The sequence below is a fragment of the Acomys russatus genome, chromosome 20, assembly GCF_903995435.1.
Source record: "Acomys russatus chromosome 20, mAcoRus1.1, whole genome shotgun sequence".
NCBI classification, from domain to species: Eukaryota; Metazoa; Chordata; class Mammalia; order Rodentia; family Muridae; genus Acomys; species Acomys russatus.
The window spans coordinates 66,560,018-66,574,510 of NC_067156.1; the positions used below are offsets into that span (position 1 = coordinate 66,560,018).

Below are 14,493 nucleotides of genomic sequence, written 5' to 3' on the forward strand. Positions count from 1 at the left end.
AAAACAAGTAAAATAACAAGTCAAATAATAATAAATGAACTAGTAAAATAAAACAGTTCTCAAAAAATGAAATACAAATGGCCAAGAAGTATATGTTCAACCTCACTAGCCATCAGACAAATGTAAATCAAAACTACATTAAAATCGCACCTCCCCTCAATCAGAATGTCAGCCAATAAGAACACAGCAGGCTCCAGCCAGGGAGGCGGGTAGGCTAACTGCCGATCTTTTCTTCTCACTCTGTGCCTCCAAACCCAATGCCTCTTTGTCACCTCCAGACCTGTAGCAGACACCTGCTGCGGCCTCCCCTCCTCTCTGCCCTTATCTCCAGGGACCACACAGATCTTCTCCTCCTCCTTCCTCCCACTCACCCTGTCATGTCAGACCCCAACTCCAGCAAGCTGTCTGCAGGAAGCCTTCACCAGTGAAGCAGGTAAGTAAGCTTCAAATGTTCACCATCCCTCCTCTCCTCCACATCCCATTCCCAGGTCTCATCTCCAGCTCTGCAGCGGATGACATGTGTGGCTTCTCCTCACTGTCTGTCCCCATCCCAGGAACCTAAGATAATCTTGCTGGAACACCTTGCTTTCCACTATCGTGTGCACCCACCTCAGCAACCCCCCAACCAGCACATCCCCATTCCCAACTGTCATCTCCCAATACCTAGGAACATATTTTACCTGGAACTCCCAGTGACCACACCTCTCAGGATCCCAGAACAATTTCCTACCAGGCACCACACTCACCTAATAACCAGAGGGGAAAACAAAACCCAAGGAACAAGTCACCCAACAAAGACAACACCAGTTACCGGCACCTAGAATTATAATCTTTCCCAAACCCAGATGACTAAGCATCACTGTAAAAACGCAGTCACTAACAGCCAGGACAATATGTCTCCATTAGAGCCCAGCAACCTGACCACAGCAGGCCTTGGGTATTGCACATAGCTAAAGTGCAAGACAAAGACCTTAAAATAGCATTTATAAATATGACAGAACTCCTTAAGGAGGAATGAAGAAATGTCTTTAAGAAATCTATGAAAGCATAAACAAACAGTGGAAGACAATAAATAAAACAGCTCAAGTCCGGGAGCTGGAAATAGAATAAAGAAAACCCAAACTGAGGAATATCTGGATATGGAAGATATATGCACTCAAACATGAACCTCAGAGGGAAGCCTGAGAATACAGAAAACAGGAGAGAGAGTCTCAAGCACTAAATACACAGTACATGAAATGGATACCTCAGTCAAAGAAAATGGTAAGTCTTTAAAAAAAAAAACCCTGGCACAAACATCCAGGAAATATGGGACACTATGAAAAGATTAAATCTCTAAGAATGATAGGAATAGAAGAAAATGAAGTCCAAGCCAAAGACACAGGAAGTATTTTCAAGAAAATCATAAAAGAAAAAGTTCCTTAACCTAAAGAAGGGCATATCTCAAGTTCAAGAAACATACAGAATACCAATACACTGGATCCAGGGGGACATTTCCCCTCAGCACATAATAATGAAAACATTAAATTAACAAAAGAAAGAATACTAAAAACAGCAAGAGGGAAAAGCAGATAAAAGCTAAAGGCAGACCAATTAGAATAACAACTGACTCCTCAATGGAGATTTCTTTAAAGCCAGAAGGGGCCTGGAAATGCTCTATAGACTCAAAGACCACAGATGCCCACACAGACTACTATACTCAGGAAATTCTTCAATCACATTAGATGGAAAAAAATACTCAATGATAAAACCAAATTTAAACAGTATCTATCTACAAACCCAGACCTACAAAATGCTAGAAGGAAAATGGCAGGTAAACAAGGTTAATCCCACCCAACAAAACACAAGCTATAACTAATCCCAGAGAAACCAAAGTGGAGAAACACTCATACACAGGCACACCACGACCACAACGACCACCACGACCACCCGGACCACCACGACCACAACGACCACCACGACCACCCGGACCACCACGACCACCACAAAGTAACAGGAACCAACAAGGGCTGCTCATTGATACCCATCCTTCACATCTATGGTCTCAATTTCTCAGTAAGAAGATACAAAAAGAACGAATGCAAATACGGGATCATCCTGCTGCTGCACCAAGGACAGACATCATCTCAGGGTAAAGGGACAGAAAAAGATATTCCAAGCAAATAGACCTAGGAGCCAAGCGGGCATAGCCATTTTAATATCTGACAAAAGACTTCAAACCAAAACTGATCCAAAGAGGAAGGGACAGGCACTACATATTCATTAAAGAAAAAACCTAAGAGGACACTACAATTCTAAAATGTATGCACCAAAGTTCATAAAAGAAGCACTACTACAGCATAAATCACATATTGACCTTCACACTCTGATAGGAGGAGACATCAATACCAACTCTTGCCAATAGCCAGGTCATCCAGACAAAAACTAAACAGAGAAATGCTGGAGCTAACAGATATTATAAACCAAAAGGCCTTAGCAAATGTTTATAGAACATTTCACCCAAACACAAAACAATATACCTTCTCCTCAGAAACTATGGAACTTTTCCAAAAGTGACCACATACTCAGACACAAAGCAAGACTTAGCAGGTAAAGGAAAACTACAGTAACACCTGCACACCATCTGACCACAGCGGATTAACACCGGGTGTCAACAAAAACAGAAAGAACAAAAAGCTTATAAATTCAGGGAGACAGAACAACTAAGTACAGAATGAAAAATGGACCAAGAGAAAAACTTACAGGCTTTCTGGAATTCAATGAAAATGAATGCATATCATACCCAAATTTTTTGGACACAAAGAAGGAAGCTCTAGCAGGCAAGTTCATAGCACTAAGTGTCTACATTTTTAAAAAAAAATTGGAGCAACTCCACACTAGTAACTTAACAGCACACCTCAAAGTTTTAGAACAAAAAGAAGAAATCATATCCCAAAAAAGAAATCAAGAAATAATCAAACCTAGGGATGGAATCGATAAAATAGAAACAAATAAAATGAAAAACAAAGAAATCAATGAAACAAATAGTTGGTTCTTTGAGACATGCAGTAAGACTGACAAACCCTTATCCAAATTAACCAAAAAGCAGAGATGGAGTATCCAAACCTACAAAATTAGAAAAGAAAAGGGGAACATAGCAACAAACACCAAGGAAATCCAGAGAATCCTAAGACAGTCTTTAAAAGCCTGAGCTCCACATTGGAAAGAAGGGTAAAAGTAGGTGGTGAGGAAGGACGGAATAGAGACAAAGGACTTGAGTTATTAAAGAAGTCACAAAGCTTATGGACGTTTTAGTTTCAACGTTGTTATAGTTTGGGGGGATTGTTTGCTTTTGTAGTGGATTGTGGGGAGCTCGCTTGACTCTAGGCTTTCTCTGAGGTCCCGAATTATGGAGAAAAAAATACAGTTCGTTTTCTAAACCAAGAATATACTTGCCAGAGCCAACACTGCGCAGGGTCAAGGCCTTGGATGAACTGAGGCTCTGAACCCTGAGAACCCACGTCTTCCCACCCTAAGGAGATATGTCTATCATCTTAGGACAGCTGATCGAGGTCTGCCCACGCTCTTCACAAGAGCTGTTCCCTCTGTGCTGCACTGCTCAGTAGCTTCCTGTAGACTTCGTCCGTCCATTGTAGACAGCTTTCCTCTGACTCCATCCCAAGTCTCCCCTGCAAACAGTATACGAGTGACTCTTAATAAACTTGTTTTGCACAAGACATAGCTTATGCAAGACCTTCTGACGCCAGATGTTCTTCTACCTTTGTTATTTTGTTTTTCTTTTTTTTGTTTTTTGAGGCAAGGTTTCTCTGTGTAGCCTTGGCTGTCCTGGACATGTGTAGACCAGATTGGCCTTGAACTCACTGCAATCTGCCTGTCTCTGTTCCCTGAGTGCTGGGATGCCTGTTTTTTTTGTTTTGTTTTGTTTTGTTTTTCATAATTTATTCACATTACATCCCAATTATAAACCCCTCCACCATCCCCTCCTGTTCCCACCCTCCCTCCCTCCCCGCTAGGTATGCCCCTGAGGGACTCTCACTGAAGAATGACCAGTCGGTGTAGGTCAGTGAATAAGTCCATAAAACTGTAATTAATAGTAAAAATACAAAACCCTAAGCAAAGCTCTATGGTTGCAGAATGTTCACTCTAATTATATTTCACTGAGATGCAGAGTTGGGGATTGGGCAGGGGTCTCGATGACTGACTAATCTAGCTATGTGATCTTTTTATTTGTGAGTTCATTATAATAACATGACTTTTAATAATAAATATTGAACCTATTTTATAATTCTAAAATAAATCCCATACGGTTAATTTTTAAATTTCTTAGGTCAGTTTGTAATACAGAGGCACCATCCTAGACGCCTGTTCCTTGGGTGTGAAGATGAACTTGTGTGCTCACTCCGATCTCTGCTAACTCCAGCCTTAAGATGCGTGTAAGCAGCACACAGTCATCAGCAGTCAGCGCTCTTATCGCTCTGATACCAGGGCTGCTGTACAAAACCAAGAAACAAAGAAAACATTGCAAAAATAGCTCAGGTCTCAGCTCTAATTATGACACCAGAATTCAAGACTTGTCAGAAGGGAAACAAAAAAGGGGCTTTTCACTTCTGCTCCTTACATGAATAATGAAGTGATTCCATATTAAAAAGCCTTATCTAAATACCATTAAAGTCTTAAAATGCCAAAAAAAATTATAAAGCACTTCAAAAACAAAACTATACCTGAAAATTCAAGCTAAAGACTTAAAATGAAACGAGAACTGAAAATGAGTATAAACATGAAAGCAAGGAAAGCTGCCTTCGTGTATGATATGTCCTGTGCATGCATAAGAACATGTCTACATGCACGCATGCACGCACACAAATTCATTACAAGGATGGTTAAAATAACCAACCTTATGAAAAGATCAAATAAAATTCCTCACAACATATCCAAATAAAAAGCATTTTCTTGTTTTGATTAAACCCTAGAGAAGCCACTGAAAGCCAGAGGCTGGCAGATCTCTTTGAATTGAGGCCAGCCTGGTCTATGTAGAGAGTCTCAGATTAGGCAGGGATACATAGTGAAACCTGATCAACAAAACAGATTAATAAAATAAACAAACAAAAACAAACAAACAAAACTAGTGAAAGCAAAGTTAATAATAAAGGCAAAGTGCAAGAGCAAAACATGACTGAATACACCTGGCTTCAGATTTTAAAGAATTTGTATTCTCAGACTATCATTGCTTAATTTAAAATAAATTTTAATCCAAACTACAAATAATATTTAAATGGCAAGCAAAACTATAGAAAAAGAGGTGAAAAACACATTAAAATCATGAATATAGCTTTTTAGTATAACCAAATACTTTTTCTGTTTTACAATTTTCTTTAATGTTATACTGCCTTCACCAAAAAAATAAAAAATAAGCCAGACATGGTGGTGTACGCCTTTCATCTTAGCACTGGGAGACAGAGGCAGGCAGATCACTATGTAGTGAGTCACAGGCCACTCAGGGCTACATAATAAACTCACAGGAAGTATGAAACATGCTTTCCAGATGTACATAAGGAGCTATGAATAAATGAATTACAACAGTTTCTATTAGCAAGCATTTAGAAACGACCTATCAAGAGGACAGACAGGTAAGGTACAATGAATCTGGTTTATAAAAGATAGAGAAACGAAAGATGAAGGAGACACAAGGTAACTTTCATAAAATACTTTTTAAAGAATGCAAGACAATGCAAGTGCATATTATTTTAATGATGCATTCCTGAGTCTTAAAAGTTACTAAGAAATGCACAAGATTACAACCTCACATTCAGCTGGACAGATAGCTCTAGTGGAGCGGAAGGAGGAGGAAAAGTCACCTACACGCCCTCCACACCTGCTGTAGTAGTCATATTTACCTCTCGGAGAGAACACACCTGTCACAGACAATTTGAGGGAAAAAGTTTGGTTTTGTATTTCAGCTCATGGTGCCAGTCCATGCCAACAGAGAGAGCAGAGCAACAGCTCATGTCACGATGGCCAAGAAGCAGCCAGCCCAAGATGCGGCTGGCAAGGTCACACCTGAGTGTCCCACTTCCTCCTTCCAGGCCCCGCTTTACAACAGTCTATTCAAATTCCGAGTCCACCAAGGACCCAAACCACAGATTAGATCAGAGGCCCTATGATCGATGACCAATAGTGTGCTTTTCTAACCTCAGGGGTGCACCGCAATTCAATCAAGTTGCCGGTCAATATTCAGCATCACACACACAAACTAATATATCTAGCATCACAGCCACTCACCTAAAATTACTCTCCAACTTTTTATGTACACGTACACACTGACTCATATTCATCCAGAGTAAAATCCTAACCACACAGTCCACTCATGATGTTCTCTCAAATCTCAGGTACTGTCCTGTTCTCCATGGTAGGTCACATGTGCACGCACTGGAGGGACTTACCTCACCCTTCTGTTAGCCTTTCCAAGCCCTGTACCCTCCACCTGCACTCTCCTGCATGTCACCCATGCAGCTGCTCTGCCTTTGCCTGAAGCACTCTTTCCCTACTCTGTACAAGGCCACCTACCTTGTCACTCAACTGCCCCTCCCTCCAAAGTACCTTCCCTGACCATCCTATCTAAAACTATCCCAGTTTCCTTCCCCCTTAATCCTGTTTTGTGTTTTCTTCTTCTCAGCCATGACTAGGAAAGCAGCACTATGTGTCTGTTTCTAGACTGTCTTCTCCCTGACTGTTTCTAGACTGTCTTCTCCCTGACAACCCAATCTCTATTAGGACAGGATCTTGCCTGCCCTTGCTCACTGTTGTAGCAATACCACCTCTGATCCAAAGGACTGTGTGTTCATCCTACACACTTCAACATTTCTAATGAGCATACATAGCATAGTGCTTGCTTTATTGTAGCCTTTTCAAACAAAACGTGTCTTGTATATTCCTCCTGGGCTCTTCTTGTCCGTCTCTAACCCTCACCCCTACCTTGTACTCTTCTGTGCACTCCCTGCAGCATTCTCTCTGCTTTCGTGTCTTAGGAGTCCTTCTGATCTCCCCCCATCTTCAACACCTCTCTGTCCCCTCCTGTGGGCTTCATTCGAGTGCCATAGCCTTTGTAGTTTTATTTTAAACTTACTCAAAAATAATATTAAGCATTTTTTGTCTGACCAATCACATCTCTGTAGAATATATCCCTTCAAAATGGTCTTCAATATACAATGAAAACCTTCCAAAGGGGTGGCCCAGACAGACTTTTATGCTTTAGTGGAAGTGTGCCATGTCACTTTTTCTCCCAGGTCAGTGCCAATGTCTCCTTGAACTTAACTTATTTAGCAAGTAAAACATGCATTCATTTATTCAGGAATTTTGTATATCTATTCCATACAATTATGGAATGTTACTGTCATTCCTCAAGTCTACCCTACTGCTGTGGCTTTGTAGGCTGGCAGTCATTAACAACTCGGCAGTATGACTTTACTACTAGATCTAACCTGCAACAAAGGTCCCACTGCCCCTTCCGCAATATGGCTTCACAGGGAAGGCTCTAGAGGTAAAAGGGGCCTACACAAGCCAGCATGGATCAGCTTAAGAGCAGACCACTCTGAAGGCCACATGTTGGGGGTACCTGAGTAATAGGGTTTCTTTGCTGTCAAAATAAGTCAATTTAAGCTGAATTATAAGTATAAAAACAGGTTTATTGGGGGCAGCATTCAGGAGGATCCACTGGGAACAGAGTCTCAGAGAGGGAGACCAGGGAAATTGCCCTGCAGCCAAGGAGAATGAGAATGAGGGGGGGAGGGAAGGGAAGGGAAGGGAATGGAAGGGAAGGGAAGGGAAAGAGAGAGAGAGAACGAGAATGAGCTCATGCAGACAGACAGACACCTGGAGTGGCTGGCAGGCCCTTTCATCCACAGCACACCCTTGGTACACCTGGTGGAGATAGGTGATGACATAAGCAGTTGCTAGGTCCCTGACAGCAGGCCAGTGGAAGTGCCTTTATATTAACAGGGTTTGAAATCTAACACCGAGCACTTTCCCCTCATGCACAGAGGGAATAACTTTATGTTGGATTGCCTCTTATCTAACCCAGTGGTTCTCAATCTTCTTAATGCTGAAAATCTTTAAATACAGTTCTTTATATTGTGGCAAGCCCCCTCACCATAAAATTATTTTTGTTGCTACTTTATAACTGTAATTTTGCTACTGTTATTAGCAAAACGTACAATCTGTGCTTTCTGACTGTCTCAGGCAACTAATATAAAAGTGTCATTTGATCCCCAAAAGGATCATGACCTGTTGAGAACTGCTAATCTAAAAGAAAAAGAACAACCAAAACAATCAAGAAATCATATAAAACTATGAAGAGATAATATATCTACAAGAGGTATGCCTTTACCAGCCTTTTAAGACCCACTCTACATGGGGCGAGCAGCCAGAAACTGGCCCGCAGCGTAACACCTTAAAACACTCACTACAGCTGAATATCCGGAGAGTCAATCAACAGAGTCACACAGCAGAGCTCCTAGCAGCTAAGGGAACAGGAAGGAGCAGGAGCAGACAGGCTACTCTACCCCAGTGCAGGGGCAGAAGGGCTCAGAGGAGGGACCTACACTGCAGCTCTGCACTGACACACACGTACTAAAGGACATGAGGGAGTCACAAAACTCAGCATGTTCCTCTAGCAGAAGTTCAATGACGCACGGCAACAACACCATTATAAAACACGGCCACTTTATCCTAATCACCTCAGCTACTAAAATCATATGCTAAGTATTAAACAGTGTAAGGTAACTACAGAGGTGTTTTACCAGAGGAGCCCAGTAGGTGTAGAGGTAGCCAATTTTCAATGCTGGTACAAACTGTGAGCAGGATACTACCAGAAAATAGAGATTCAAGAAAAACTTGAATTGTTCATACAAAACCTAAAAAGGAATAAAGAAATTAGTTCAATCCCTTCAAGAAAAATGTATTAGTACTTCAATCAATTAAACTCAGCATAACATGCAAACACAAATCCATCAATGAAAATATGATGATTCAAAGTATATTAATTTTGACACTGGCTTTCCAAAGGTATGTATGCTAAGATTACCCCAATTTTAAGATACAATTTTAAAGACAATTAGGACTTTGATTACACTAAAAGTACACTCCCCTAAGAGTTTTCCTTCTTTTTGCATTAAACTTGTAGCTTTCCATGCTCATCTAAAATGTTAACAGACGGCACCCTTCTTCTACACTAGTCAAGTTGGTGAGCACACAGATAACGCCTGAGTACCAACAAGGCTGCTCTTACAGAGGAAAAAAAATCTCAAGATTGTGTATACATGTATATATATACACACACACACACACACACATACACATACACATACATACACACACCAGTAAAATGTAACAATGTGTTTTTAGCATGGAAACTGAGCTTTACACATATGTCATGAGCAAGCCAATGGATCCAAGTATGACTTGTCTAGCTCTCAAAACAGAAACCAGTCACATGAAAATATATAAGCAACAGACCATTTTTTAGGAAGACAGCAGCCTACATATACTCTTTAGTGTCTTTCAGTACTTGATTTTTGACATTATTCTCAAATAGTAAATAAATTTCATCATTTAATAATTTTAAGATTGCTAAAGTTGCAACAGCTTTGTTGGTTTGTGTGTCTGCTCAGGTAGGGTCTTCAGGAGGGAAAGAAGGCAGCTCAGGGGTAGAAAGCTGGGCTGGCCTAATCACAACATTGCAAAAAAAATTATTTTAAAAACAATTGGAGTTATAGTTAAGAACAAATAATAGTAGTGCACGCTTTTAATCCCAGCACTCTGGAGGCAGAGGAAGGCAGATCTCAAGGCCAGCCTGGTCTACATAGTGAGTTCCACGACAGACAGGGCTAGATAAAGAGACCCTGTATCAAAAAAAAAGAAAAGGAGAGAGGAGAGAGAGAGAGAGAGAAGGAAAAAAATAATTCAAAAATCAGTCATTTTCAGCTAAGTTTGCAAAGTTGTAAGCTATAAGTCAAAATCTCCTTGGAAGCTATTTCTTATGCTAGGTGGAACAGCAATTTCAATAGGAGATCGATGGGTTAAACGGTTTCTGTGGGCTTAAAGAACTAGAGCCAGTTCGCACATACTAAAGTACCTGCATCATCATACAATTCTGCGTGTAACAAAAACAGTTACACTCAGTATGTTTATATCCATAATCATGCTCAATTGCTGTCTAAAAATGTTTTGAATTATTTCATAAATTAATCTCAGCAGGAAAGAAAGCTCTTTTTCTTCAGCAATTTCTATAAAACTCGGCACAAATTATATCTATTAGCAATTCAGAAATTGCCATTTGTGCTAAAAATGGCATAGAATTCCTACTGTGTAATTACTAAATGTTTCTGAAATACTACATTTAGATGAAAAGACTAATTTCAGAGACTTGATACGGAAGAAAATCATGCACACAGTAACCAAGCATTGTGCAGAGACATCAACAGGTATTCTCAGAACGCAGCCAATGGCTGTGGGAATTCAGTCATCAAAGTTGAGCTGAACTACTGGCTTTAACTACATCCAATACTTTACAATAGACTCAATGCCCTTGGGGACCTTTTGGACAAGGCACCTTGTATTTAATAATTTACACTTAAGGAGAAAACACAGGCTTTGTTTTAAAAAAAAAAAAAAAGGATAAGAATATTTATCTGACTGAAAGACAGTTTACATTTCTTGTACTAATAAAAGATAAGTCTTTTGACTATGGAGCCATTAAATCCATATTTTAATAAAGAAGCACATCAGACATCAAGCCTATTAGTGAATGGTTAGGGACCAGGAATTGAGAAGACCACTATGATTCGAAAGAAATTCCTCATAGTTATTCAACATGCTCAAGAGTTTTTCATACAAACTAGGGTAAGAACCAACACCTAAACTTACCAACATTTCTCTTACAGAAATATAAGATACATGATTGACTTTTTTTTCCTGACAGATCAACCATGTGGATTTAACTTCTAAGAATCTCCAATTACAGGCTGGAGAGATGGCTTAGCGGTTAAGAGCACGGCCTGCTCTTCAAGGTGCCAGTTCAACTTCCAGCACCCACATGGCAGCTCACAACTGTCTATAACTCCGACATCTGACATCGTCACAAACACATACACGAAGGCAAAACAGCAATGCACATAAAATTTTTTTAAAAAAGGAAAAAAAAAAAAAGAATCTCTGATTAGAAAGAAAACAAATTCCTGAAAAGTAAAAAAGACATATAATCCATATCAGCTATCTTTACACTCATAAAGAAATATGAACCTATTAAAATATGAAATGATCTATATTTAAACTTCAGTATTTAAATTTAACAATATACTCAGTTATAGGTAACTAAGGAGTTAACAATGTAAAAAGGCCTGAAATTAACAGCTTTGCATAAAAAAAGGCATCTATAAATAAATATTTTGTTCCTGTGAACAAATTGTATACTTCCTCTGTGAAATTCCTTGGCAGACTTCAACACACATTCTACTTTTCCGTTCAAACTTCAAGTGTCCCTAAAATTATAATGGGTTTCCTGATCATTTACCTGTTCTTTACTATTTCTATACTTTTATATTGTCATAACATAAATGTCTATTAAGAACTGAAAACAGTACCAACTGTACATTCTTAAGTAGACAGAACCAAAAAAAATACAAAGGAAATCTTGAATAATCATTTAAGATGAGAAGGTGTGAAACTGGAAGACACTGGCTTGGACAGACAGTTTCTACACCTATCTTCAGAAAGCAAAAGAAGGTAGCAAGCAAGATGCAATCATCTTACCCCGGGGATAAAGGTAAATACATTGTATTTCTGATTTTTTATAGAATTCCTAGGATGTTTTTCTTCACACTTCTCTGGACATCCAAGCCATACTGTCCGAGGTTTCAGCTCTTTCTTTCTTTGACACACATTTATCAGCCAATCACAGCAACTGTAGGAAACAAAAGATATACAACGTATATTTTTAAGGTCTAAATTAATTCTGCATATTTGGGAATTAATATTGTCTACATTCCTTGTTCATTACTGTCCTAGCTAGTGCCCATCTGTCATTACCCTATGCCTTTTAACATTCTATTACAAGTCACCACTCTTGAACATTGACTCTGGTACAAGACCCCACACTAACACTATCCAATACAGAATCCAGTAGCCACAGATTGAAATCCCAATTTTGAGGAATTAAAATGCAAAACTCAGATCTTCAGCTATACTTCAAGAGTTCAACAGCCACCTTGGTTAGTAGCTTCTGTGGGACACAGATGTTCCCATTGTTACACTTATTCCTACAGAGCTCCATCATGGTACTAACTAACCAACCACCGGCCCGGTACCTCAAAAGTGAATAGAGCTACTTAGGAAAAAACTTCTTTCCTGAACTCAAAATTCAACAGTAACTCCTTCAGGAATGCATTCTATTACAAAATGTTGATCTAAAACAAATAATTAATCTGATACATAAATACACAAAGTCAGGACTAAGTTAAAACAAATATACAAAGCTAAGCATTTGAAAATTACATTCCAAGTTTAGGAAATATGTTACTGCTAATTATGTTATTATACACAGAAAGAATTAAATAAGTGTTAGAGAGCAGCTATCAAGCCCCACACAACTGCACAGAACTGAACAAACGTCCTCATGGTGGGTTGGAGATGGGCAAGGACTGAAGCCTCCTCAAATCTCACCAAGTCACACAGACCAGAAACACCCTCAGAAAGAGGCAGTAGGTGATTTCAATGCTCAGGGAGGGCATAACCTCAAAGTACTCTAATAACAGTTGGGTATGCTGAGTCCCTAGAGCTTTAGAGGCTGAGATAGGAAGACCAACGCCAAAGCAGAGGCCAGATTGGGCAACTCAGTGAGTTCCAGGCCAGCTTGTGCTACCATGTGAAGCCCTAACTCTCACCAAAAAACGTGTGAACTTTACTGGCTTTTAGAGCTAAGGAAAAAATTAAATTATGGGGATTTTTTTTAAGGGCAAAGTTATATAAGCAAAATATCAGAAACACTAAAAAATAAGAGGAACAACAAAAGAGAAGTCTCTAGAAGAAGTGACTGAGTATTTCCTTAATAGCATTTCTATGAGCCCTGAATTACTGATTATACAGAGAACACTTTCAGACTTATACAAGTGCCTTATGCTATCAAGTCTAGTAAGTAAGTAGAATAATACACAAATTATACTTTTCCTTTCAATGTTTTAGGATCAGCTTTTCATAAATGCATCTACAAATCAAAGCAGTTTTCCAGCATTAAATAAAATATATTTACATATCAAGAATCCATCTTCTGAAATTTTATTTATAATTAATTCCCAAAATATATACCACCTTTCTCATTATCTCCCCCAAGTTAGACTATTATATCTAATTGCAAGTATCTTTGGTAGCCATGACCAAAACAACATAGTATTCATGTCATCTTACAAGATAGGCACTTCCCCAAGTGTTTTACAGATTAACTCAAAGAGCAGGGCACCTGAGAACCAGAAATAAGCCTGGCATTTGACACCCTCCTCCCTCCGTTCGTGTGGAAATGGCATTTCTCACTCCACTTTTCTAGGAAGAAAGAAATTTTAACAACAAGTGAAATGTAAATCTCATGAGAAAGATCATCAGCCCGGATCAGAAAAACATATACATCAATGCTCCTCACAGCAATTTACACAGCTGCATTTACTCACATGAAAAACAAAAATTCAAAATTGAAAAAAAAAAAATTAGCAAGACATTTCTAAGTCTCCAGATTGGACATTTTGCCGAATAACAAATTTGAAGAAATGGGTGTTGAGCCATGAAGCACCTTCTCAGCCCTGACACTAACAGGAATTTTAAAAATGGCCCTTAATTACTCACAGGATGTACAAGCAGGAGTAAATTAATTTACTTATATGTCAGTAATCTTAGTTCCAATCTAATTGTATTGAAATAGCCACTAAAATTTTCTTCCTGAAATTAACTAATTTTATACATCTACTGTGAGAACCACTGTAAGTAGCTGCAATAATTCCAAATATAAGATGTCTGTAACAAATATTCAAAACTAAAAATGTATTAGCAATAGGAATGTGATCCAAGCTGACAGATGAATACAAAATATGACTCTAGTTTTAATTCCTATAACCATTCTTCTGTGGAGCAGACCCGCCACCAAACAACAAGAATGTAATACAGCCCACAAAGCAATGGGACATGCATTAATGCCATAATCACTGACTATCAACCTACCCCAGATGGTCCTATTAGATTTTTTTCATGGAATCACAATTTATTCACACCTGTAGATTTTATGAGCTGCTCCAATGTCCTTAAACCTGGGTCCTATTGCTATTGACATATACATTTTCAAATATATTCTTAACATTTTCCATGAAGAAAGTATCATATTATAATAAAATGTAAAACACAGCTATACATTCCATTTAAAAACAAAAGTTGTAAAAAAAAAAAAAGAAAGAAAGAAAA

At 38.9% G+C, this 14,493-nt stretch overlaps 1 protein-coding gene across 8 annotated transcripts in view; it reads right to left on the minus strand.

The window, feature by feature from the left end:
* Positions 1 to 14,493, minus strand: part of Atp9b (ATPase phospholipid transporting 9B (putative)) — a 189,090-nt gene that overhangs the window by 155,443 nt on the left and 19,154 nt on the right. For all 8 annotated transcript variants that reach the window (XM_051163762.1, XM_051163761.1, XM_051163759.1 and 5 more), the window contains exons 3-4: positions 11,806 to 11,956; positions 8,796 to 8,909 (exon numbers count right to left, since the gene is read on the minus strand). In XM_051163762.1, coding sequence (XP_051019719.1) covers positions 8,796 to 8,909; positions 11,806 to 11,956 — 265 coding nt within the window. The remainder of the gene's footprint in view (positions 1 to 8,795; positions 8,910 to 11,805; positions 11,957 to 14,493) is intronic.